This window comes from Schistocerca nitens, chromosome 4 (assembly GCF_023898315.1).
Source record: "Schistocerca nitens isolate TAMUIC-IGC-003100 chromosome 4, iqSchNite1.1, whole genome shotgun sequence".
Lineage (NCBI taxonomy): Eukaryota > Metazoa > Arthropoda > Insecta > Orthoptera > Acrididae > Schistocerca > Schistocerca nitens.
The window spans coordinates 865,522,936-865,550,762 of record NC_064617.1 but is presented as its reverse complement, the minus strand read 5'-3'; the positions used below and the strand labels follow the sequence as shown (position 1 = coordinate 865,550,762).

Genomic DNA, 27,827 nt, shown 5'->3' with positions numbered 1-27,827 from the left:
ATTACTGATTTATAATCAGATATTCTGTACATCAACAAGCTAGCAGCCTGTGTCTCCCTCTCAGAGCAAGAATTGAAAGGAAAACAATGCATGTCCACACTTGGCAATAACCACTTAGCTAACAATGGTAACTACATGTATGTGGCACAGTAAAAGATGGGCCTGTCGTTAGGTTTTGTCACATATCGAAATTGTCCGGAACACTTCATGTCGACTTCCTTGTTTTTACATTTCTGTCATTGCCAGTGACCTAGCTGTTGTAGCATCAAAATTGTGTACTTAAGCTAAATGTTGCAGTTTCTGTTGGTAGTGCCGAGTGCCGATTACATCAGCATTTTGCCTCACTCATTTCCACCCACCGTAAAGACCAAGTCTTGTCATTTAGATGTGTGTCCATCTTTTCAGTAGCTGTTTTTGAAAAATGTTAATGTGAAGAAACATTAAAAGCAGTTTTTTTTAATGCAACTGGATTGCTATTTCTTCATACTGGAAATCTTGTTATTCTACTCTCATGCCATCCTCCCCACCCCACCCCCCCCCCCACCCCCACCCCCAAGTGCAATCAGACTTACCACTTTTGTGCCACATATACTGCACAGTCAAAAGAGAAAGATTGGGTGTGATGGAAGCTCGAAAAGTAGTAAGACTTCTTTACACAGTAAAGTAAAATTATCTTCTATTACAGCTTCAAATATTTATCACAAATTGTGAAAAAATATAATATAAAATAAAAATATCAGCACTCGATTTTTATCTAATTCTCAAGGTAAAGTTGGTGATTTTCATTTTGTGAATATGATCTCATTGTAGTGAAAAATGCCTTTGTTTTAATAATTGTCACCTCAACTGACATATCACATCTGTGACATTCTCTTCCCTACTTCAGAATAATAGAAAACAGGCTGCCTTCTTTGAACTTTTCCAGTGTTCTTGGTCAGTTGTATACAGCAAGGATCCCATACCATGCAGCAATACACTAGCAGAGGAAGGGCAAGCAGTCTCTTTAGTAGATCTGTTGCAACTTCTAAGTGCACTGCAAATAAAAAAAAAGTCTTTGGTTCACTTTTCCCCACAACATTTTCTATTTGATGGTTGCAACTGAATTATTCATAACTATAATCCCTGGATATTTTGTTGAATCGACTACCTTTAAATTTGTATTATTTATTGTGTAACCAAAATTTAATAGATTCTTTTTATTACTCATATGGAGGACCTCACACTTTTGATTGGTCAGTATCAATTGCCAGTTTTCACACCATGCAGATATCTAGTCTACATCATTTTGTAATTCGTACTGATCTTCTGATGCGTTTGCTACACAGTAATGGACAGCAACATCTGAAAAGTTCGTGTTCATGTAAAAAAACATTTGTATTTAATGTATTGATGAGATAGTCGAATGCTCCTCTGCTCATTCACGTGTATTCGAAGAATTTGTCTGGTGATCTTTGTAGTTCATGATGAAATTCTCCATGGAGATTCTTCCCTTGGTAAATTTCATACACAGCATTCCTTTTCACTTTATTTTCTTAAGTAAACCTAATTCTGTAGCCTTGCTCTCCAGCTACAGTATTCTACAGGTTAGGGACGCCGATTTATAGAAACAGCTGGTTCGCTCTAAGCAGCCATCTTGTAGCGTGACACGGTCGCTAGCACGCAGTACGCCCAAGCTTTTCACCCGATGCTGCTGCTTGTTTTGGAGTGTCACGTATCCAGAAGTTGCTCACTTCTGTTGCTCGCGTAGGACACAGCCTAAGACTCTGCCTCAACCAGCGATTTCTAGTAGTGGTGACAAAAAAAAATCTGTTGCAGAAAATCTGGAAGCTAAACCCACAGTGATAAATAAGTCATTAAATTAAATGAATTTCCCAACAGACATCATTGAAACTTCTTGTGTGATCACTCTTTTGCTTCGAGTGAGAAGTAAACAACACAAACATCATTATTGGGTTCATCCAACAAAAAATCAAAGATTGTTGAAAGGGCAGACCTACTCTAAAAGAAACTCATTCATGAAACAATGTGTGTGCAACCACAAAATAAGTCATGCTCAAAGGCTGCTGGAATGTACTTTTGACATTTTGGCCAATAACTGGCGCACCTTTCACCATCCAAACAAAGTTAGCAGATGACACTGCAAAATCATGTTGTGTAGTTCATAACTTTGTCAGAAGAAAAGATGGGAGTGTCTGCTGGAAGGAGTCTCTTGTCTTGGTTACGGGCTGACTTTTCAGGTACTGACGTGAGAGACTATTTTGCAAATTACTTCATTTCACCTACGGCTTGGCACTACAACAGCCTCTAACCAGTGGGACATGAATTCATTCATTAGATAACAAATATAAAATAACAATGCTCTTAATAGCAACATATGAATTATTGTAACTATACATGTCTTCTTTATTTTGGGTTACAATATTTTTTATAACAACAAATTTGTTTATTCATTTAAACTTACCTTTAGTTTTCTTATCTTTTGTTGTCAGTTCATTTCTGTTTTGAATCATTTGCGCACAACCTTCAGCCCACAGTTCATTCTTGAAATTAGTATCATTAAATTCTTTTAATTGTTTGTTGTAAAGATCTGGTCTCTTCTTAGTTTTAATAAGTAACTCCGTAGCAGTCACTGTTAATATATGTTCATCACATCCAGTAGATTCCTTGTCAGACATTTTAAAAAAGCAAAAATAGCGGAAAAATCAGGAAAGATGATGAAAAAAACAGTACAAGCCAGCTTCAAGACACGACTAAATTATCACAAGTGGGTGATTGTCTGTGCCTGATCATGCGACTCATTCAGCAAAGTGATAGTCACATTGCAGCTAAAACAGGACATGTTGTAACTTTTTAATCACTAAGATTGCTTAGCTACAAGTGTGTGCACTTGCATTGGAAACAAAGACTTACATTATTATGACTGAAAAATTACACAACTAGAAATTGCTAGTGGAGAGCAAACCTAATTCTTGAAAAGATATGTGAAAAATTGATGTTTCTGATCGTAATACAAGTTTCTAACAAAGTAGAGTACTTATTTCCACAGACCTGTAACCACTTTCAACCTGCACTGCGTAACTGATATAACCAAAGACAACATGCAGGTCCCAGTTCCAGAAGAAACTTGACAAAAGGAAGGGATCAGTCGATAGGACACATTCAGGGACATCAAAAACTCGTCAATTTAATAATTGGGGGGGGGGGGGGGGGAGGGGGGGGCAGCAGCAACAAGGTTAGCAGCAGCCCTTATTAGTAAAAATCTTAGTGAGTTTCAGGAAAGATTAAAAATATAAATAAGTCATGTAAATTAGCATTAAAATAATCAAAACACAGAAATAAACTCACTATTTTTGTCAAGAAGCTTATTTTTGATAACTCCAGATTGTCCTTCGTGAAGAAGTTTCCCTGACTCCAGTGGCACATCCAACTTGGTCGAAGCTGCCTCTGATGCTGAATACAATGTAGCATAGGTACCAAGGAAGAGAATAAGCACCCCTGTAAACAGTACTGCCTGAAAACCACAGCATTCACAATTAAAATCTGTAAAAGGCAAATCAGTCAAACATGTACCATCATCAAGTAATCTGCATTTCCCTTTACAATATGAAATCCAACAAAAGTTGAAATTGTTCAAGTAGGCACAGTTTTAGGATTCTGTTAAAATTTTTACAACTACTCGAGCGACCTTATTCGTGGAAATGGTGAGAGCAATGCTAACTAGCTGCTGTTATAGAAAAGGTGAATTACAGAACCACATTTGATCATTAAGGATTCAGTCAAAACCCTATGACTGGTGTTTATTGATAACCAGAATTTCCAGTAATGATATTTTTGCTTTTATTTAAGGAGACCACCACTTTTAATATGAGAAAAATGCCATTCATTCAAAGTAACAGTAGCCAGTTACCACTGTTCTCACAATAAGATTACATGCTTGTTGTAAATTATTTAATTGTTTCCCATACATCACACTGCATTCCCACCTTCCTCCCCTTTGTCTCCATCCTTTATTCCTGTTAATCACATTCACCAGCCTCTATATTTTTGTCCATATACCATAGTATTGTGAATCAGTGTTCACTTTATGCACTTTTTTCATTTTTATATTAATGTACATTTAATCTTTAAATACAATTTAATATAAAAAACTTTAACTAATATCTGATTATATTGTGTAGCACAATATGTTTAGGTCAGTCAAACAGTGGGATTAAGGAGTTATACCCATGTGTTTACAGTCTAAAACATTCAGTACATCATTACATACTATTTCTTCTTTTCTAACCATACAACATTGAAGTATCACAATTTTGTGTTCCTCTTATGAATAAATAATCTTCAAATCATCCTATACCTCTGCAAATAATAGTCATCGTGCAACTACAGGCTCTCGTTGATGTGTGGACTGTCTAGTCAGTCTTAAGTTGTCTGATAATGCCCAAGAAAGCTGAAATATACCTCACAATAAAATACAAATAGCTATTGTGGAACATCAATATCATGCATTTCAGTTTTTAATATAGCTAAGTAATAATGGCATATTCTATTTGGAAACCATAGTTAGTCTCCCTGAAATTGGCATGCAGATTCTTTTCTCTTATACTCAGTAATTCAAAATTGATACCTCCATTTATGAATATGATTATGTCATAACATAAACTCAAAGGCTGCTTGTACTGTAGTTCAAGCATTGCTGTTTTATATATTTAGATTTTCTTTTTCTGTTTTATGAATGACACATAAACATGGTGGCATTACAAACATAAGTTAAATTACAGCTGTGATGCAGCTTTAGTAGTCACCAGTAACAGTACAGCTATAAGAGAAAGGACAAATGGGAGACACGTGACACTACATGCAAAAACAAGCGAGAAACTACACAAGAATCAAATGTGGTCAGTTGCTCAATACAAACAGAGAAATGTCCAAATTGAGGGCCTCACAAAAAGCATAAACGCTACTGCTTGTGTTTTGTTTGTTATACACCTAAGGAAGTTCCTGTGGTGAATGTTGGGCAGCAAATATAATGAATGCTAAGTAGCAGTATAAATACCTTAGGCTTCACTCAATGTTGCTACACAAACAGGCTAAGCAGCTGACAGGTCTGTGACAACATGCAAAAGTACGTACAATTTCACGTTTTGGCACAATGGGCTGGAAAAAGTGCCAGCTGTGCGAATAAGAGTTCGTTACAGAAGAGAGTCTGGCAGCTGTGTATCATCCTTCATCTTGCGAGCTCTTATCGATGCTCCTAGAAGCTTCTCTAAGATTCAGGAACACATGTGAAAGTGAGACTGCCTTCAAATGGCAACTGAGTTTGATTTCAAATAGGGAGTGGGAAATGGAATATAAAATAAGTGCTTTCATGCATAGTGCCAATAAGGATACCAGAACAAGAGCAGTAGCAACAGCTAGTCGTCAGCAGTGAACAACAGTCATCATCAGAAGCCATTGCCACCATCGCAAAATGAAATTTTGATTGCTAACAAGTAACAACAGATTAAGTTCAGTCCATAGTGCTTGATATTGCTTGATATCCATCTATCCACAAGAGGAAGTGGTGATTCCCACTTGCCTCTAAATATTATTTAGAATTACAAGGCTGAGTACATAGGTGCAAACATCATAGATAACATCACCATCTGATTAGAATAAGTGGAAAAGTTAACCCCATGACACTTGTTTCCAGAGAAGTCACAGAACTGTAAATCAGTTGCAAGAACAATACACAGATTGCAGTTCTTAGCTGAACTGTGACTTGTGCATTCTATGAGCAATCAACCAGAGAAGAGTATATGCAAGGCAGAACAGAGCACTCAACAATATGCATTCAGGAATCAAGGCAGGCAAGGGAATAGATAGCAACTCCCTTCTGATTAATTACGAAATTGCTTTTGTTACCCAACATTTTCATTCTTAAGTCTTTCCTAACTTTGTCATCAACAGTAGATGAGAAAACTTTCTCCTTCTCATTCATTACACTCTGCTTTGGTAGTTAAATCAGCCTAAAGCTGCTCAATCTTGACCTATATCAAGATGCAGTTATGGATGATCACTACACCCCATAGGCAACACCAGTTGTTCTGAAGGTTTCACTACTACAACAACTAATAATAATGAAATGAAATGAGCGTATGGCATTGTTGACCGGGAGGCCCCATGGCATTGTTGACCGGGAGGCCCCATGCGGGGGAGTTCAGCCGCCGTATTGCAAGTCCTTTTTTTTAGTTGACGCCACTTCGGCAACTTGCAGGTCAATGACGATGAAATGGTGATGAAGGACACACAACACCCAGTCCCCTGCCGGGAATCAAACCTAGGCCCCTGTGTGGACACTAATAATAATGATTTGGTGTGGCTCTATGGCCTGGAGCAAATCTTTCTATTGGACGCCACTTCGGTGACTTGCATGTCCTTAATCTATTCCGGTTATCCAACCAGGAAAAGAGGATCTACGGTTCAACATGGAATTCGAACCATAAGTCATTTCTGGAGACTCTTCACATCATGGAGAAGTGAAGGTTACGTTAAAACACAGACCAAAAAATATGTTGTCTGATCAGGATTCAATCTCATGACCTCTCGGTTTGCAGACAAGCACCTCATCACTAGACTACCAGGTCAGACATTTCACTTACTGTTCTGCACACCGGACAGTGAACAAGACGAATTAGTTATCACAGAGAACTGTCATCAAGGGACTGTGACATAGAACGGATGTCACTGAATCAATGCTAGGAGGAGACTATAATGTTATGGTCAGATAGGGGTGTCTTCCAGACTCTTTAGACTGCCAACTGTTTATAATTGTCATTAATAGACAAATAGTGTATTTACAATTGAGAAAAATAAGCCTCATAGTGTCCGAGTGTGTGGTTTGGTATTTGCGATGTTCCTTTCCTAGATCTGTATATTCCATGTTAGAAAATTAATGTTGAGAATTACATGCGTATAGCAGAAACACTGAATTCAGCCTATTGGCAGCAGACAAGACAATATGTATGTGGACTTCACACACAATGCTGCATTACCCCATTTAGCCTAACTGAGCACCTGAAATAAGTCAAGTTGACAGCCCTACAAGAAGGTTTTTTTTTTTAGACCCACTGGATTTTTCCCTTTCAGAATACCTTTTGCAAAAATAATACTCCACAAAACATCATTTGAATCCACTGGCATCCAAGATTATGAAGGCTTGATAGCAAGTCTTCGAATGAAGCACTTGTGAAACTGAATTCTCAACATCCAGTGACATATGGCACTGTACAACACTATCGTTTATTTTGAGAGATGCATATGGGGCCTGAAGATCGCATAGTGGAATGCCGAAACTGGTAGTTGTCAAAATAAAATAAAACAACATCTCAGTTACACGGCTATTGCAGAATTTCACTGATATTGACAATTAATCGTAGCTCGTGTCATGAGGTCTCCCCAGCCAATGACAGCAGATATCACTGTTAAGTAGTGTGAACAAACAAATAGGAAAAGTTAATGGTTTAAATTAATATGCAAATAGTATGGCTACAAGCAAAGCTAAAATTTCACAAATAATATTGGTCCTCTTTACATATGTTACCCTTTAGGATATATCAAACATAAATATGCTAGTAAAATTTTACATAATGACAGAAATGGCTGGTCTTCTGGGCCCAAAATTTTTCTAAGTGGCTGAGCCTCAAAGCGTTAAGTTTTGAATGTGAAGCAAACAATCTGTTATTTAAGAAAATCATCGGACCTTCTCACACATAATGTAACTCACCTTGTGTAAAAGGAAATTTACTTTGAAAGTAACACTTCTCAAACCATCATTTGCAATACTGTTAGAAACAAGTCCATTTGAACAGTTATCAGAGTGACAGAAAACAGGCGTTACTGTGCAAGCATAACTATGGTAATACAGGAAGCCCGTGCTTGGTGTTTTCTCTGTTCATATGCCTTTCGTCGCATTTTCGTTTGGAACTTTGTGTGTAGTGGGGCATCACGTGACCATGTGCAGCACTGCAGCATGTTGTTTGGAGGGGATTTACAGAGTTAGTGCACTTAGGGCAATTATTTTATCATATCCTGTATGGATAAAGAATGCAAAATAAGAAAGCAGTCCTTGAATAATATTCATTTCGAAACTAGACTATACACCTCAAGGTACCTTAATATTTTCCCTTGTGGTGGCTTTAATATAAATCTTTTTTCATTCATGCTCTGCAGTACTGTTTTCTAACATTTCCTATCAGGTTTACATCCACACAGCACTGCAAAAAGCTAGTAAGCACGAATACAAATTTCTTGCAAAAAAAAAAAAAAATAAAACTGTTGTTCGTATATGCCAGAACTAAGGGCATTAACAAATGCAAGTTTTTCACGACTTTTTCAAATGGTATAAAAAATCAACAAGGTTTCTGTGAAGCCAAGAAACTGTATAACTGGCAGTTTATATTCTAATCCAGGGTAAATATAAAGCCTTGTGGGGAGTTACAATGATACAACACAGTGTGCAGCCAGTCTATAATTTAACGAAGAATGACACTCTGTAAATTTAAGACTAAACAACACAAATTCAGAAATAACGTCAAGCCTACAGGAGATAGCAGACAAGTTTTGAATTATGTCTTGTGATCAAAAAACATTGTGTTTCATGAAAGGTAGATTTGTAAAATTCTGTCAATATATTTAAAACAAAACGTTTTCTTGGAATACCAGTACTGTATTATCTCAGGCTTAGTTTCCTATTATGGCAGTATGCCACAAGATGAAAATGTGCACTTGAAATTCTACCAACAGTTGAAACATGCCAGTAGGTGGAATGAAACACTTCATTTCAAATAAATTGACTGTCTGTGCAGAAAAGATTAATAAAAACCACGTTTCTTCAGCAAGCCAACAAAACTAACTTCATTGTTCTGCACGATGATTAGGTTGAGTGCCCAAACTAACAACATATTTTAGTCCTCTGTAGTTAACAGCCACATTTCAAGTAGCCAGAAGAGGGACAAGGCACTGCTCACACGTGACTTCAGCTCTGCGCTTTCTGTGAGCCCACTGGCAACTGATCAAACGAAACTAATGTAAACAGCTGTGACATCACACTCATCGAAAACAGTTTGTTGTTACGAAGCACTGCATAGTTTTCATCGTAAAGCCTCTGACACATTTGGCTGTAGGCAGATGCTTGAGTGTGCACTGTGTTTTGTTGTTGTAAATGACACACTTTCTTTGCAATTTAAGTTTTATTTTGGTGTTTTTCTTTTGTTTATGTTTTATTGTGACAATATTATTCTGCAGTAGTGGGCTTGTATAAAATTCTTTGTTAAAATATCAGTTTTTACCAGTCAACATTAAAAAAATTTAACTGAAACAATGAAAAATTGTCCTGAATGAAAAGGTTCCTAGGTTTTCTCCCAGATTTTCCGGAGCATACACACCTGTCAATCCAGTCACAAATTTCACTTGATACACAATATGATTGTATAAGGGCCGTTCAAAAAGAAACGAGCCAGAGGCATAATTACAGAAACCAGTACCTGTATGTTAGAAGTATTGACACTGGCTGTTGAGACAATTGTCCCACTGTGACACAAGGTGGTGAATGGTTGTCTCATAAAATTCCCTGGGCTGCAATGTTAACCAGTTCTGCACGTACAGCTGGATGTAGTAATCCGAGGTGAATCATTTACCCCTCAAAGCCTTTTTAAGGGAACTAAAAATGACATAATCACAGGGAGAGAGGTCCGGACTGTACTGAGGGTGGCTGAGAACCTCCAATTTGAATTTCTGCAGGAGTGCCACGACTGTGTTGGCCGTACGAGGCTTTGCATAGTCATGGAGCAGCATGACCCCACAGGTGAGATTGCCCAGTTGTTTTGATTTGATCGCTTGGTGAAGGGTGGTCTAGGTTTGCAAGTAACACTGGGCATTCACTGTTGTCCTGAGCTGCAGTAAGAGAATCACAAGGGGGCCAACTTGGTCAAAGAAGAACATCAGCATAACCTTTCCTGCAGTTGTGTGGATGGCCTTGGCTTTTGTTGTTGGTGGTGACCCTGGATGCTTCCACTGGAGACTTTGTCGTTTTGATTCTGGTTCGAAGTGATGACACCATGACTCATCTCCAGCTAGCCCTTCTTGAGCATAGCGCTGCATATGAGCAAGACAGTGGGCTGTTCAATATGCTTCCTGGTGTGGTTGAGGATTGTGGGGCACCCATTGGGCACACACTTTGCACATGTGCAGTCGTTCCTTCATTATTGTGTGAACACTTCCGATGCTCAATCCAACCACAGTGGCTATGGTTTTCACTGTCACTCGACAGTCCTGGGTAATGAGTTGGTTGGTTGGTTTGTGGGATTCAAGGGACCAGACTGCAACGGTCATCGGTCCCTTGTTCCAAAACTTAAAAACACCCACACAGAGTAAAAAACGGAGAAGAGAGACAACAGACGACACAGGACAAGAAAAACTCAGACAAAGAACAAACAAAACGAAATAAAATCACACAGAGTATGACGGTGGTTGGCTGACCAGAGAACCTGCAGTTGGCTCGCATGGATGACCGCCACACAGTCGTCGTCTCCTTTATGGCACAGAGTTTATTGGGCGTGGTCCGATAGCGCCATTCAGCGTCTCAAAGCGCTAAAACTTTTCGGCGGAGGACTGCTCGCAAATCAGTCTCTGGGAGGCCAATGTCCAGAGATGGTTTACTGGTGGCTTCTTTCGCCAGGCGGTCAACATTTTCATTGCCGGGTATCCCAACATGGCCTGGGGTCCACACAAAGACCACAGAGTGGCCGCAACAGGCAAGAGTATGCAGGGGCTCCTGGATAGCCATAACCGGACGAGAACGAGGGAAACACTGGTCGAGAGCTCGTAAGCCGCTCAGGGAATCGCTACAGATCACAAAGGACTCACCTGAGCAGGAGCGGATATACTCTAGGGTACAAAAGATGGCGACCAGCTCAGCAGTGTAAACGCTGCAGCCAGCCGGCAATGAACGTTGTTCGGAATGGTCCCCTAGAGTTAGCGCATAACCGACACGACCAGTAACCATCAAGCTGTCAGTGTAAACAATGCCAGACCCCTGATACGGTGCGAGGATGGAAAGAAAGCGGCGGCGGAAGGCCTCCGGAGGGACTGAGACCTTCGGGCCCTGTGCCAATTCCAGCTGAAGGCGAGGGCGCGGCACACACCATGGAGATGTACGCAGAGGTGCCCGGAAAGGAGGCGGAAGAGGTAAAGCCCCAAGCCCGGAGAGAAGCTCTCGGACGCGGACCGTGATCGTACATCCCGCCCTGGGCCGACGTTCTGGAAGATGGACGTGCGACTTTGGGAATAGTAGACGATAGTTAGGATGCCCGGGCAAGCTGAAAACATGGGCAGCATAAGCGGTCAGTAAATGTTGGCGCCGCAACCGCAGTGGTGGGACACCCGCCTCCACAAGTATGCTGTCCACTGGTCTGGTCCGGAAAGCACCAGTGGCAAGGCGTATCCCGCTGTGGAGGATTGCGTCCAGCACCCGCAACGCAGATGGGGATGCTGAGCCATAAGCCAGGCTCCCATAATCCTGACGGGACTGGATTAACACCTGGTAGAGCCGTAACAGGGTAGATCGGTCGGCGCCCCAGCAGGCGTGGCTCAAGCATCGCAAAGCATTTAGATGCCGCCAACACATCTGTTTAAGCTGCCGAATATGAGGCAGCCAAGTCAACCGGGCATCAAAAACCACCCCCAAAAACCTATGTGACTCCACCACTGCAAGAAGTTCGCCGTCAAGATAAAGCCGCAGCTCCGGGTGGACAGTGCGTCGCTGGCAGAAATGCATAACGCAGGTCTTGGCTGCCAAAAACTGGAACCCATGAGCTACAGCCCAAGACTGCGCCTTACGGATAGCGCCCTGTAGCTGACGTTCAGCAGCTGCAATGCCAATAGAGCTATAGTAAAGGCAGAAGTCGTCAGCATACAAGGACGCTGAGACAGACGTGCCCACCGCCGCAACGAGCCCGTTAATGGCTATTAAAATCAGGCAGACACTTAAAACAGATCCCTGTGGCACACCGTTCTCCTGAACTCGGGAGGAACTATGGGAGGCCGCGACTTGCACACGGAAGGTACGATACGACAGAAAATTTCGGATAAAAATCAGCAGAGGGCCCCGAAGACCCCATCCATGAAGCGTAGAAATGATGTGATGACGTCATGTCGTATCGTACGCCTTCCGCATGTCGAAAAAGACAGCGTCCAGGTGCTGACGGCGGGCAAAGACAGTACGGATGGCCGACTCCAGGCTCACCAGATTGTCGGCGGCGGAGCAGCCTTTACGGAACCCACCCTGGGACGGAGCCAGAAGGCCCCGAGACTCCAGTACCCAATTCAAGTGCCGGCTCACCATCCATTCAAGCAACTTGCAAAGAACGTTGGTGAGCCTAATGGGACAGTAGCTGTCCACCTCCATAGGGTTCTTGCCAGGTTTCAGAATGGGGATAACAATACTTTCCTGCCATTGCGACGGAAACTCACCCTCGACCCAGAGACGGTTGTAAAGGTCGAGGAGCCGTCGCTGGCAGTCCACTGAAAGACGTTTCAGCATCTGACAGTGGATGCGATCTGGCCCAGGAGCGGTATCAGGGCAAGCGGCTAGGGCACTGCGAAATTCCCACTCACTGAATGGAACATTGTACGATTCTGGATGGTGGGTGCGAAACGAAAGGCTCCGACGTTCCATCCACTCTTTGCGGAACTCAGAGCAAAATGCTCTGCCAAGCGGTTTGCAATGATGTCGGAGGCAGTACAAACTGCTCCATTCAGTGAGAGCGCAGGGACGCTGACAGGGGTCCGATAGCCATAGATGCGTCTAATCTTGGCCCAGACCTGTGATGGAGTGACATGGAGGCCAATGGTGGACACATACCGCTCCCAGCACTCCTGCTTGCGTTGGCGGATAAGGAGGCGGGCTCGCGCACGCAGCCGTTTGAATGCGATAAGGTGTTCTATGGAGGGATGTCGCTTGTGACGCTGGAGCACCCGCCGGCGATCTTTAATTGCTTCAGCGATCTCAGGCGACCACCGAGCCACAGTCCGCCGCCGAGGGGACCCAGAAGAACACGGAATGGATTCTGCGGCAGTAACGTTGCTGGTGGTGACTGATTGAACTACCGCATCAATATCATCATTAGAGAGGGGCTCAGCTGCGGCAGTGGAGGAGAACAGGTCCCAGTCAGCCTTATTCATAGCCCATCTGCTAGGACGCCCAAAAGAGTGACGCTGTGGCAGTGACAGAAAGATCGGAAAGTGGTCACTACCACACAGGTCGTCATACACTCTCCATTGGACAGATGGTAAGAGGCTAGGGCTGCAGATCGAAAGGTCGATAGCGGAGTACGTACCATGCGCCACACTGAAGTGTGTGAAGGCACCATCATTTAAAATCGAAAGATCGAGCTGTGCCAATAAATGCTCAATGGTGGCGCCTCGACCTGTAGCCACTGACCCACCCCACAGAGGGTTATGGGCGTTGAAGTCGCCCAGTAACAAGAAAGGTGGCGGCAATTGGGCTATCAGTGCAGCCAGGACATGCTGCGCAACATCACCATCCGGTGGAAGGTAAAGACTGCAGACAGTAACAGCCTGTGGCGTCCACACCTGAACTGCGACAGCCTCTATAGGTGTGTGTAGAGGGACAGACTCGCTGTGAAGAGAGTCAAGGACATAGATGCAGAAGCCAACAGTCACCCTTTCATAAGCTGCCCGGTTCTTATAATAACCCCGATAGCCACGGAGGTCGGGGGTTCGCATTGCTGGAAACCAAGTTTCCTGAAGAGCAATGCAGAAGATAGGGTGAAGGCTGATAAGTTGTCGGAGCTCAGCTAGATGGTGGAAGAAACCGCTGCAGTTCCACTGGAGGATGATATTGTCCATGTCTGAGAAAGGCGTGACGGGACTGGGAAGGCAGATTACGCCACTGGGCCACCTGCTGCCTCCGATTGAGCACCTGTGCTAGTGCTATCCATGTTGTCTGAGGGACTGGCAAGATCGAGGTCCTCAGCAGACGCCAGAATCTCCACCTCGTCCTCAGACACAGAGCTGGAAGGTTGCGGTGGGGTGGCTGCCACTGCGAGTTAATTGGACTTAGAGCTCTTCTTCTTGGGCTTCTCACACTGCTCCTTGGGTTTCATTGGCTGGGAGGGCTTCACCGATTCAGTCTCCGGGACGGAGGAGGATTGCGAAGTCCTACGACCAGCTGATTGTGGGCACTTACGCCACTGTCGGTCGTCAGCCTTCCCGCTGGTGGAAACCTGGGAAGGGAGGTACCCAAGGGAACACTTGCGAGCGTGAGAAGCCGAAGAAGTTGGACACTTCTCTGGCTTAGAAGCAGGGACAGACGTCCCCAATGGGTGGGATGGTGTTGCTTCTGAGGTAGGTGGCGCAGGAGCAACCCGGTGGGTAGAGCCCCCCACTGGCGAGGGGGCAGGAGGAATTGTACTACTCGTCGATCCGGCCGGAATTCGAGAAACTGATGGGGCTAGCACAGGTGTTGTAGCAGCGGCGTAGGAAGATGTCATTCTCACAGGATGGAGTCGGTCGTATTTCCTTTTGGCCTCAGTATAGGTCAGTCGCTCCAGGATCTTATATTCCATGATTTTACGCTCTTTCTGGAAGATTCTGCAGTCTGGCAAGCAAGGTGAATGGTGCTCCCTGCAGTTGACACAGATGGGAGGCGGGGCACATGGAGTATTGGGATGTGGTGGGCGTCCGCAATCTCGACATGTGAGGCTGGAAGTGCAGCGGGAAGACATATGGCCGAAACTAAGAATCGGGGCGAATAACTGCTACTGCCATCCTGAGAGTTACGTTCCTCCCACGGTGTGGCCAGGGAGGGGAACGTTTTTGGATCGTACTTCTGAGCATTAAACTGAGCCCGAGAACGCTTAGAGACTGCTGGCGGCTGGCCACCAGCGAGAGACGATGTACCACGCTTCATTGCAGGTCATCCGCCCTGATGCCACCTACTCCGACCAAGGGCCCTCACCACAGGCGCCACCCAGCCGCAGCAAGAGCCACTTGGCAGGATTGCCGTTGCCGGGAGTCCCGATACCCCAGGAGGATAGGCATCTACTCCTTGGCATACGTGGGGAGTTAACGGCGCAGGCATCAGTAGAGCGATCCCTGTGTTGTCAGGGGGCTACAACCAACAGGGTACATGGCGGCCCCACCACAACGGACTGGCTACCGTGCTGGATGTTAGGTAACATGTGGTCCATGGTCGCCGTCAGTGCAGAAAGAGGCACCGCACAGTGCAAGGTGTAATCTGCACACAGGAACGTAGTCATGCCCAAGAGATGGAGAGTGGGCAGGACTGCAATGCAACGATGAATAAGCTGGCGAAAGGTCTGATCGCAAGATGGACACAATGCACCAAGTAAAGCGCCCTTCCCCAATCGGCTCGCTCTTCGGAAAAATTTTGAGAGATGGAGGTCAAATGTCATCGGTAAGGAAGTGTGGTGCTCCAGACCGTGCATCATCGACTAATGACACCCATCCTTCCCTGAAGCACTTGTGCCACGCCTTGACCCTTGCAAGGGACATGCAGTGTTCACTGTACTCTTGTAACATTTGTCAATGAATGTCTGTTCTTCCTACTCCTTCCGGTGTCAGAAAACGAACAACACCTCTTTGCTCTTCTGTTGACGCCTCCGTGCCACTGTTCGCAATGCAACTGGCAGCGTTGGACGATTGATGCACGTTGTTGCTAGCTCTGTATAGTCACGTGACATGCACACGTGCCCTCTGGTGACGAGCTGTGAACTTCCACGCTCTAGTCAGAACCACACCTCATTACACAAGCCATGATATTACCCTCCTGTCATCGGTTTGCACATTCCAGAGTCCGGCTCATTTCTTTCTGAATGCCCCTTACACTTTTAACAATAAGCGTAGGTGTGGTACTGAGTCAAATGCTTTTCAAAAATAAATAGCTACTGCATCTATATGACTGCCTCGATCCAAAACTTTCAGTACATAATGCGAGGAAAGTGTGAGCTGGATTTTACACAGATGTTTTTGGAATTCATGTTAGTTGTCATGGAGAAGGTCATTCTGTTCGAGATGCCTCATTATGTTTAAGCTCAGAATTTTTTCTAAGATTCTACAACAAATCGATGTCAAGGATACTGGACAGTAGTTTTGTGGGTCACTTCTGTTACTCTTCTTGCAAATGAGTGTGATCTGTGCTTTCTTCCAACTACTGGACAAGGTTTCTTGTTCGAGGGATCTGTGACAGATTATAGTTTGAATAGGGGCTAACACAGCCACAAATTCAGTGTAGAATATGACAGGGATTCCATTGCAGGGTGTATACGACCCAGGACAAGCAGGAAATCCGGGAAAAAACTGGAATTTTTTTCATTCGGGAGAAAACCGGGAAAAACCCAGGAATTTTTCGGAATTCCGAGAATTTTTCATTGTTTTAGCTTTCAGTTAAATTTTTGTAATTTTGACTGGTAAGAACTGATTCTCTAGCAAAGAATGTTACTATATCCTGCTACTGGAGAATGATAATGCACCAATAAAATATAAACGAGAGGAAAAAAAAAAAAAAAAAAAAAAAAAAAAACTTTATCAGCAAAGGAAATGCACCATTACCGTGCACGCACAAGCGTCTGCAAATAGCAAAAATATGTCAAAGGCTGTAGGGTGAAGACAATAAACTGCTTGCTATGAGCGTGACATCACAACTGTTCACATTAGGTTCGTTTGGTCAGTTGCCAGCGGGCTCATGCACATGCGCAACTGACTCGTGTATGAGCAGTACCTTCTCCCACTTCCCACTACGTGAAGTGTGGCTGTTAGCTGTATCGGCAGTAGCAGCAAGCAGCCAGATGCAAACGAGAAAAATTTTTCTCGTGCGCCCTAGCTGTCAGATTCGCGCATGCGCAGAGTTGCCTGAGTTGCATTATGCCATATATGGCATTATGCCATAATAAAGAACCAAAAATGAGATCGTACAGTACTGGTACTCCAAGAAAATTTACATCCAAAAAATCACACTGAACAGCTTGATATCAGATGAGACCTACTTCATTGTGAATCTGGAAAAAACCGATGTGCACTTCAAGTCGAATTATGCATTTTAGTATGGTTTAAGAAATTCCAATGCTCTACGGAGTATCCTCTGATGCCCTGTTTCTTTTATGGTGTAATGTAAGCTCTCTTAGTGCTTTATACATATGAAAATGTGGGTTTCCTACACCACTACAGCTGCACACGTACAATAATGCCCGTTTTCTGGCGCTTTATGGCAACTACTAAATCAAACCTATTTCTAACCATCTCCAGATAGTATTGTGAATGGTGGTTCAAAAAGCATTACTTTCAAAATAAATTTCTTTTCACGAAATATGAATTACGTTACGTGTGGGAAAGTAGGATGAATTTCTAAATCACAGAGCGTTTAAAACTGAACACTTTGAGGACCAGCCACTTACAAGAATTTCGAGCCCAGAAGACCAGACACAAAAAAAGATCAATATTACAAGTGAAAGCTTAGCTTCCATTGCAACTTGTTAATCTTAGAGACCAATATTATATGTGAAAGCTTAGCTTTTCTTGTAGCTATACTACGTATATTAATGTAAACCGTTAACTTTTCCTCTTTGTGTGTTCATGCTACATAACCAGTGATCTTGCTATTGGCTGACTATAACACATGTTCTATGTTCTGAATATCTGCTGTCATAGGTTGGCGAGATCACATGGCATGAGATACGATTGAATTACAAAAGGACATCGCAATCATGGTTTCAATGCTCCGAAAACTAACGCGCTGTGTTTGGTGCAATTCGAATTTATGCTTTCGTAATACGAAAATATGCAGCATATATGTTGCTGCAAATCAAAGGTCTTTCCAAAACTTCTCTTCTTTTTTTTTCATTAAAAGTCTTTCCAAAACTTCTCTCCCCTGTCTTTTCTCTTTTTTTCCGGGAAGTTCTACACGAGTGTATAAAATGTTAACCATTCAAAGGATTGATAAGTTTTACCATTCCGAGGGAAAATCTATGGAAAACCTACTGTCACTCATCACAGAAAAAGTGTATTTTCACCTGGGAAAAAGCATATTTTTTAAATGGGATATCCGGGAAAAATCGGGGATTTTTTTTCCTTGTTCCCGTACACACCCTGCATGGGGTGCTGGAGCTTCAACTACACCAACACTTATTTCACTCATGTTTCCAGTGGTACAAGGATTAAATTGGGACAGTTCTCCTAAATTTTCCCTAGTAGGGATTATTTTAAAATAGGTTTAAGCATTTCAGCTTTTGCTTTGCTACCCTCAATTTCAGTTCCTGCCATTTCCTAGGGATTAGACACCAACTTTGGTGCCACTAACAGTCTTTACATATTGACTGCCCACCGCTAATAGAACTTCAATTTCCACAATTGATTTCTGGATGATTTAAGTCTCCACCAATGATTACAGTATGATTGGGAAACTTATAAGGAGTGAACTGAGGTTTTCTTTTTGGTCACATCAGGAGAAGAGTCTGATGGGCGATAGAAGGCTCCAGTTATTATTTTATGTCACACCTGATACTGGGTATTGCCCAAACAATCTCACTTGCAGCTTCAATTTCTTTCTCATCGGATTTGAGTGTCTCGTCTACTGAAACAAATACACCACCTCTGTTTCCTATTAGCATATCCTTTCAATATAGTTAAATTTTCCCCAAAAATCTCACTGCTATCAATGTCAGGTTTCAACAAGCTTCCTGTGCTTTGGGTTATGTGAGCTTCACTGCATTTCTGGAGCATTTTGAACTCTGGTACTTCATTGCAAATGCTTTGGCAGTTAACCAATAAGGGTTTAATACTCTCACCTCTTGGAAGCATTTCTTTCTATTTTACACTGATATTTCTGTGTTTCCTACAACTATTGTTATCTGGATTGGATGCAGAGTCCCCTAATCTAAAAAACCTTGTATGCACCTCACACACAGTCAGTTACCTAAGTAGCAGCCTCCGATGTGTACTGCACACCTGACCCATTTGTGGTGACCCTACCATTCTCAACCCTACGGTGCAACTCCAGGAAGTCACAGCCTAGATTGACACAGAACCTTCGCAGTCTCTGATTCAGTCCTTCCCCTCGACTCAGAAACAAGAAGCCATGACAAGTTCTGGGTGTAATGCTGCAAACTGTGAGCTTCATTAAATCTCCATGCAGAAAGTTGGGCTTCTCAACCTTCTCCGCCAGTTGCTGGAATGACCCAAGAATGACCTCAGAGACCAGACGGCAGGCATCATTTGTTCCAATGTGTGCCACAATCTGCAGCTGGTTGCACCCTGTTCCCTCAATGGCTGCCAGAACAGCCTTTTCAACATGTTGAATGAGGCCCCCAAGCATACACACTGAGTGCACTTAAGTTTCCTTTCCTGTCTCTTGCTGCCATTTCCATAAGGGATACCATTGTTCGTCCGAACTGCCGATGATTAATAGACCCTTACCCTTTTGCGTTTGTCTCCTCTTGACATCAGACAGAACAGGTGAAGTGAGTCCCACTGTCTCAGTTTCACTTAAAGAGAGCACCTCAAACTTGGTTAAGGAGATCAGTATAATACCCCGAATCCTCCCTACTCCCAATCCACCCTATTCAGGGCACCTAGGCCTACCACTGAAATGGTACTCACAGTCAAATGGATGAATAAAGACAGATTCTATACTTCCTGCAGCAGAGACAGGATCCACAGATGAGGATAGTACTTCAGGTACCTTTAGTACTGATATCACAGGTACATGGTACTCAATGATTAATGGAAAATCTCATATAAAGATGTGAAACAAATACTAACAAAGAGATAGAGGGGCTGGCCAGTACTTACCTCAGCTCAGTACAGCCGATAGATATACAAAAAACAGAACCGAAAATTTACGTTCCTAGCTTTCGGAACAAATGTTCCTTCATCAGGGAGGTGAGAGGGGAAAGAAAGGGAAGAAGGGAAAGTAGATTCAGTTACTCACAACCCAGGTTATGAAGCAACAGGGAAATGAAAACAGGGAGGGTAGCAAGGATGGAGGCATGGTTGTCAGAGGGAAGCCAAAGATATTCTACTGTAAGTACTGTGCCAGCTTCAAACCAAAGAGGATGCATACAGAAGTACAGAGGTATATAGTATAAAGATAAACACAACTATGTAGGATGAAAAGATGTGTGAATGGCTAAAGAGAAAAGGGAAAGAGGAGAAGATTGAAGAGTAAATGGGAGTGAGGTTGTTTAACGTAGGTTCAGTCCAGGGGGATGGCGGGATGAAAGGATGTGTTGGAGTGCAAGTTCCCATCTCCGCAGTTCAGAGGGACTGGTGTTGGGTGGGAGAAGCCAAATGGCACATACAGTGTAGCAGGTTCCTAGGTCCCTAGAATTATGTTGGAGGGCATGGTCCGCTACTGGGTATTGGACATCTCCTAGGCGGACAGTTCGTCTGTGTCCGTTCGTGCGCTCAGCCAGTTTAGTTGTTGTCATACCGATGTAAAAGGCTGTGCAGTGCAGGCATGTCAGTTGATAAATGACATGTGTAGTTTCACACGTGGCCCTGCCTTGAATTGTGTATGTTTTACCAGTAGTGGGGCTGGAGTAGGTGGTTGTGGGGGGATGCATGGGGCAGGTTTTGCAGCGGGGTCGGTTACAGGGGTAGGAACTGCTGGGTAGAGAAGGCCTTCGTCAAAAATAGACCACACACACGTGCACGCACGCGCACACACACACACACACACACACACACACACACAAGAGACTGGCACACAGTGGCAGTGCAGCTACAGTTGACTGAGGCTGCAGTTACGAAAGTGTGGGTTGCGTATGCGTGAGTGTGTGCATGTGCGTGCACACACGCACTTCTGTGTGTGTGTGTGTGTGTGTGTGTGTGTGTGTGTGTGTGTGTGTGTGTCTGTCTGTCTGTCTGTCTGTCTGTCTGTCTTCTATTTTTGATGAAGGCCTTATAGGCTGAAAGCTTTATTTATGACAATCTTTTTGTTGTGCCTATCTGCGACTCAGCATCTCCGCTAGATGGTGAGTGGCAACTTTCCTTTTCATAATATTGTTTGAAAATAGCATAATGGACATATTCATCATTATATCATTACAAGACATAAAGCAGTGATGATTATCACATGAGGAAAAAAAAAAAAGAAAGAAGAAACTTTTTAGTGAAAGAAAGTTACTACAGGTTTCCGAATACTGTAAAGCGCTATATGGAAATATTTTTTTGGCTTTCATGGGCAAACATTTTAACATCTGAGCCATTCAGGCATGGCTCACAACCCACCCTTACAGCTTCACTTCTGTCATTATTATTATTCTGAAGACAAGTGGTAATATGTAAGTAATAGCATTTTGTGTGCATAATCAAATTTTGTTGGTATTAACATACCTGTGCTGCAAGTCTTTCACTGGAAGCCTTTGGTGAAACTCTGATGAAGGCAGCAGCAGGAAAGATCACGCAGATGAGAACACCTATTGTTGATCCAACAAGTCCCAACACAAGTTCTATGTTAGGGATAAGAAGTCCAACACCAAGTGACGCACCGACTAGAAAAATTGTGATCCATTTGAATCGATTTTCTGGAATATGACTGCTAGCACCCTCATGGTATACTATGGCCTACAAAATAGTGAAATTACAAGAGTATTACACAACATGAAAGAGCATTATTAAGTGAAAATAACATTACTTTGTTTCCTCCACACTTAAAATAGCCAATATCAACAATTAATATTGATGTAACAGTAACTATACACTTGCCCCATAGTTTCCATAACTTTCATAATACAATAAACAACACATACAAGAAAAGAAGAGGAATGAACACATGTTTTACAAAACATGAGAACAAAAAATTTAAAGAAATGTTGTATACCTGTGGTGAGTTGCAAACAGATATATGAATGTCAAAGGGAGGAATGTTAAGAGCTCACACTCCTATTGATATCATGGCTTTTACAGATGACAGCACTAGCAAAGTGGAATAAAGATAGGAAAGGAAATCAGCTATAAATCATTTAAGGGAACCAATCCCACATTCCTATGAGGTGATTAAGAGAAATCACGAAAAACATATATCTGAATGCATTGTGCAAATCTTAAAAATTTCCTTCAACATGTATCAATACTTTAAATCCTAATACAAGACAATGTCTGGCACATTTTAAAGTGTATTTTCAATCAGTAGCAATAGTTGGCTATTTTATAGATATATTCTACACCATACCTCCTAAATATATATGCAAACTATCAATTCTTGTATAAGATGTACATTAATTTCAGTGTGATTTTTATTACATATTCACAATGTGCTGATGATTTCATTAAATATACCCTTTCATTCAGTAACATATAGATGGTATACATTACACAGGAAGTTTCTCAAAACAATTCAATATTTAGAATTTGAAAAAAGGACTACAGAGTGGTGGGAGGAGGAGAGGGACGGAAAGGGAGGGAGGGAGGAAAAAAGAGGGGTAGGGAGGAAGGCTATAAGGTTATAACATACTGCAGATTACGAGAAGCTACTGCAATGTTACTGCACAGTATTGAAAAACATCTGATTTTCATACATTAATTATACAAATACTAACCCTGCGAAACAGTAAAGAGTAGAGGCTGGCACGGCAAGGAAAGATGACAAGTGGGAAGCTTACAGCCACTGACAGGACAAATCCCAATTTGAAAATCTCACTTGAAGTCGTAGGTGCAAAACTCATAAGTATGTTACCTGTAAGAAAAGGATAAAAAAATTCTTAAATGTACATAACTTATGAAAAATAACATTAAAGCTAGGACCTTCATTCAGTTAAAATGGGCATTTTAAAAAGTTTTAAGGTTTTGAAATTAATCGCACATGAGTAGAAAACATTACAAACAGAATTCCTTTGTAAACAGTCTGTTGGTTCTAAATATTTATAATATGGATAGAGAAAAACCTATTCATGAACTGATAGCAGATTAAAACATGTAGAGAGGCATAAAACTCCAGCTTTTGCGATCAGCAGCTCCTTTATCAGGCCAAAGAGACGAAAATGGTTAGAAGAAAACAGACTGGTAAGGCTTAAGTATATAGCAAAAGTTAAAAAAAGTTTCCAAGAGCTGGTAGGTCAAGTTAAACTTACTGGACAAGCTGAAGGGGAACAATAAATAAATGTTTCTCTCCTATCCTCTGTGGTAATCCTCCTCTGACTCGGGGTCATGGGTGACTTAATCCTGTGACATTTCTTATATCCTTAAGCCTCACCAGTCTTTCTCCCTCCAACTCCTTCTTCTCTACTGCTAAAATAATAGTTTCCTGATTCCAAAAGATAGCAACTTTATGTCTTTCTGTAAGTTTCCAACTGCTGCCACTTGGTGAGTAGCTTTGTCTCTTTCCACATCATAAACATTCACAATGTCTGTAATACTCAGCAGAACCACAAATTTACAAATGGTCAAAAAAATAAAAAAAAATAATCTCACAAACTCACCTGTAAAATTCTGGGTACAAAATGCAACATATCCAAAGAAGCCAACACAAATGTAGACTCCGGTGCACATATTGATGGCAGCCTTTATAACATCATTCATGCGGTCCAGTGAAGCATTATAAAGAGATTCATAAATTTCAAATAGTTGCCTGTAAGTGAAAGGCAAATATTTCTTTAGTGAGTAGTTGAGTGATGTATAACAAAATAAACAAACAACTCTGAGGTAAACTTAAGTTATTTTGCAGAAACCATGTGAAAATGTTATTTAAGGCTTTTAAAATGTTTCATCTATGTTAAGTAGGGGAATTAAGCATACTTATTGATAGTTTGAAACACTACAAGTGCATCCTATATTCTATCTCCACATCAGCATTATGATACAAATACTGCCTTGTCTGCTATTTTTATTGTTGTTTCACTTATTTAATCAATACCTGACTGCATGAAAGGGGACAACTTGGGAAGAAATACATATAACATTAAAAACAAACTCCCACAAACCATGCTACAAGAATGAAAGACTGGACTTTAAAGCAGGAACATGAAGTAGCTTTTGGTTCAGAGTAAGAACTTGTTTAAAAGTCAGATAAAGGTATGAAGCAAGAGTCGTTAAAGTAGTTAGAAAGTAATTACTAAAAATTAGCCGACTAATCAGACAGGAATAAAAATAAAGGAAGGAGTAATGGTAACCATTCATCATATGGTTGAGGCAACGAGCTGTCGACACGCCCATAACCATGATTTAAATTGTCACCAAGTTTTCAGACAGTGTCGTCCTTTAGAGCTAACAGACTAACAAAAATACAGCTACACTGTCTCAGCACTGCAGAAGGTGCTCATCAAACTCTAGTGACTGATGCTACGAGGTTGGTGTTGTGCATCAGGGAGAGATTTATTGTTAAAAGCTGAAGAATGTACACACCAAAAAGTATCAAGCAACATGCTACTTTCCCCTACAGACACATAATGGTCATGATGGTGCAATCAGAGATGCCCGAGTTCACATGGATTTTTATCTGACGGTTAATCTTCATGCAGACCATTTGTGAACATAACACGAGAGGAAGTAAATGATAGGATACAGTAAGTAGTCTCTGTCACATATCATAAGGCAAAACTATGTAACAGAGATGTAAATGTAGATCCTATTTCCTCAACCATTTCAGCTGGTGCCTGTTTTACTTACAAGGGGAACTCCCCATTTGTACCCCCTCATATTTAGTGGTAAGATGGCCCTGTGCACTTAAGAAGTGCAATATCGACAGAAATTGAACATCAGTTGTGTCTTGGTTAAGTGGTTATGATGTTGGACTGTAAACTGGACGAGTTGTTTTCAAAACTCACTCGTGGTTTTTATTCATTAATTTTTTTAATTTTTTTTTCCTCATAACATTACGAACTGTCTGTCCGGTCCCTGAAACATTTGTTCCCTTTCTGTAGTCTTGGCAGTGTTATACTGTACACTAATATATGAGCCATATGGTAAGAATAGTTTACCATAACAAGTAAATGTGATAAATAGGGAGAGCAGGTGAGATACCACCTAGACATGTCACAGAAACGGGGGAAAAAAAAAAAACAAATACATGGGTGTGAACTCCATTACAACAAAGGAAATCAAGAGTCAAAACTTCCAAAATGGAATGCACCTTCAAAAACGTTAAAAACATATGTTTTGACACAGAAACTGTGTGATTGTGAAACTGTTGCATTCATTTGTTCCAGCTTATGTGGGCGTGATCACATTCATACAAACATCTAAATTGGGCAAGAAGTCATATCTCACTCACTTACCAGTCATACAAATTAGATGCAGTGATACGAGATTCCTATCATACGACACACGGACTGTCACTAATGCCATGTATGACACACCAGATGCGTTTTCCAGAGAAGGGTTTGGTTGGCTTGTCGCCTAGCGTCATCAAATGTTTGTGGTTCCCATTTGAAATCCACTTCCTTTCGGCTGTGATAGGGTAGTTGTGCAGAATCAACTGTCATTATAGGTTCCTACCTTACACCTCACTGTTGCAAACTGATGTTGCACCTTGACACAGACACCAATCTGAATATATATAAAAAATTAAAAAATAAAAAAAATGGCACGAGGGAGGTCTGAACACAGCTAACCAAAAATCTGAATACAGCAAACAGTGGAGAAAAAAGAAGAAAGAACTGGCAAGAGGAAGGTTCGAACATGGCTCGCCGCTTCGCAGTCCAACACCGTGACCACTTAACCAAGACGCCATTGCTGTTTCAGGCTGCTCTACAGTGCACTTGTAGTTCTTGGACAGTTCACTGTTTCTATTTTGCTTTTTTGTTCACAGTCCAGTACACCTTCTTCCTGTTGCCATGCTTGATCTGAGTTCAGTTTTTGGCAGGCTGTCCACTGGGCTCTCTTGCCACTAAATCCCATAGAGGTGCAACAGGGAGTTTCCCTTGTGAGAATAGACTGCAGATGTGGCTGTTACAATGGTAGGCACATTATATTGATAGGAATCCCAGAAGATGCTCCAGAGCTGAGGTATAAACTTAACTGTACACAACCTCCCCACTCCATCCTTTCAACAAAAGAACACTAAAGATAATATTAATTGAGGAATATCAAATTTAATTCAGGACTTCAAGAGTTCTACAAGTTTTTCATGCAATATTTTTGAAGCTTTTATAAGAACACAATATGCGCAACTGTTTGACTGCAAATGATCTAAGAAACAGAACACAGCAAGATTTTTAAATATGGATACAAAGTCAACTCACTCACGTTTGGCAGGACAGTGCCATGGAGAATATAGGAATGCACTGCATGATCCCAGATGGCCGCCAGAGATGGACTTTCTCCATCCAGTCTCCAGCCAACAAGTGAGGCAGTGCTTCAACAACAACCTATAGTAACAATTAAGTGGCTAAGTAATAGGTAACTACAGGTAGTAAACACTGAGCATAAGTTACAGTAATTGCATACATAATATAATGGAAGGGCAAATTTGACAGACCAATAGGAAAATATGGTTCTCTGAAAGACTCAGCAAGGATTCATTTCACACAACTTCTTTCACATATCCTATCTAGCAAACAACAGACTTAGGTGTACACCTTTATTCAGTCCTTGAGGGAATTCCGAAAGGCATCTCACACAATACCATACTGTTGGCTGATAAAAAAGACGTGAACATCTAAAGTAAGACAGTAGATACATAAATAGCTTGAAAAACCTTAAGACTAACTGAATACAGTAGTTTCTGCTACACTGCCTGACAGAGAAAGTGAAGCAACGAGAAGACATTATCTGATGTCACTGTAACTTCATACATATATGCACCATCGGCCGGTAAGTAAATGATTTGCAGTCCACCAGGACTGGCAGACAAGCACAAGAGTTCATTAGCGTTATTTGTGTTTAGTGTTGTTACCAGGCCTGGAGGGGTTTATAAGTGGCATGAACAGCATCAGATATTCAGTGATCACTGTGAAGGACATGGAAATGCCACATACTCGTGTGAGACAGCACTTCTTAGCAACTGACACAAGTTTGAAAGAGGCCTCATTGTGGGTCTCCATTTGGCTGGCTTGTTGAATCATGCAATATTCAATATTCAGATTTGGAAAGTGTTTGGATGTAACAGTGGCTAATGGGAACATGAGGGCAGGCACACTTCTCATCTACGTTCCAGTCAACCACGTCTGACCACCACAAGGGAGGATTGCCACACTGTGCACCGAGCACATCGTAACCACTTCACATCTGCACCTGCTATTGGATTCCCTGATACATTCTGTGTCATTCTGCACCATTGGTTGGACACAAGAAACAGTCAGACTAAGAAATTACTGTCCGATGCATAGGCTGCCATTAACACTGCAACACGCCAGCTGCATTTGGAGCAGTGCTGTGACCAGGAAGCACAGACTGCTTATTAATAGCGTCACACTGTTTTCAATTAATTGCAGTTCTGTACTATCCTGGATGACCATCGTCAGCAGGTGTGGCAGCAACCTGGGGAGATGTCTCACTCTTCCAACATTTAGGAGGGACACAACAATTTTACTCCTGGTGTCATGGTATGGGGAGTCATTGGGTTTAACTTCATGGCGGGTAGTGACACAGGGAACTCTGAAAGTACAATGGCAAGTAATGGACATCCTAATATGCTGTCTTTCATGGTGCCATTTTTGAACTGTCTGCATGATGTTGAGGTAATCCCATGGCCAGCACAATCCCCATATCTGTCCCCAAAAGAATATGTGTGGGACCAGCTTGTGCATAACTCTGCTGCAGCGTCAGTATCCAGGATGTCAACATCCAGTTACAGTTGTGGTCAAGCTTGCCTCCGA

At 42.1% G+C, this 27,827-nt stretch overlaps 1 protein-coding gene across 1 annotated transcript in view; it reads right to left on the bottom strand.

Moving 5' to 3' along the window:
• The window catches only part of LOC126251901 (putative sodium-coupled neutral amino acid transporter 10), an 81,286-nt gene that overhangs the window by 29,340 nt on the left and 24,119 nt on the right, over positions 1-27,827 (bottom strand). Inside the window, exons 5-9 of the mRNA XM_049952625.1 lie at positions 26,257-26,378; positions 23,493-23,641; positions 22,614-22,750; positions 21,409-21,621; positions 3,346-3,511 (exon numbers count right to left, since the gene is read on the bottom strand). Of these exons, the coding sequence (XP_049808582.1) occupies positions 3,346-3,511; positions 21,409-21,621; positions 22,614-22,750; positions 23,493-23,641; positions 26,257-26,378 (787 nt within the window). The remainder of the gene's footprint in view (positions 1-3,345; positions 3,512-21,408; positions 21,622-22,613; positions 22,751-23,492; positions 23,642-26,256; positions 26,379-27,827) is intronic.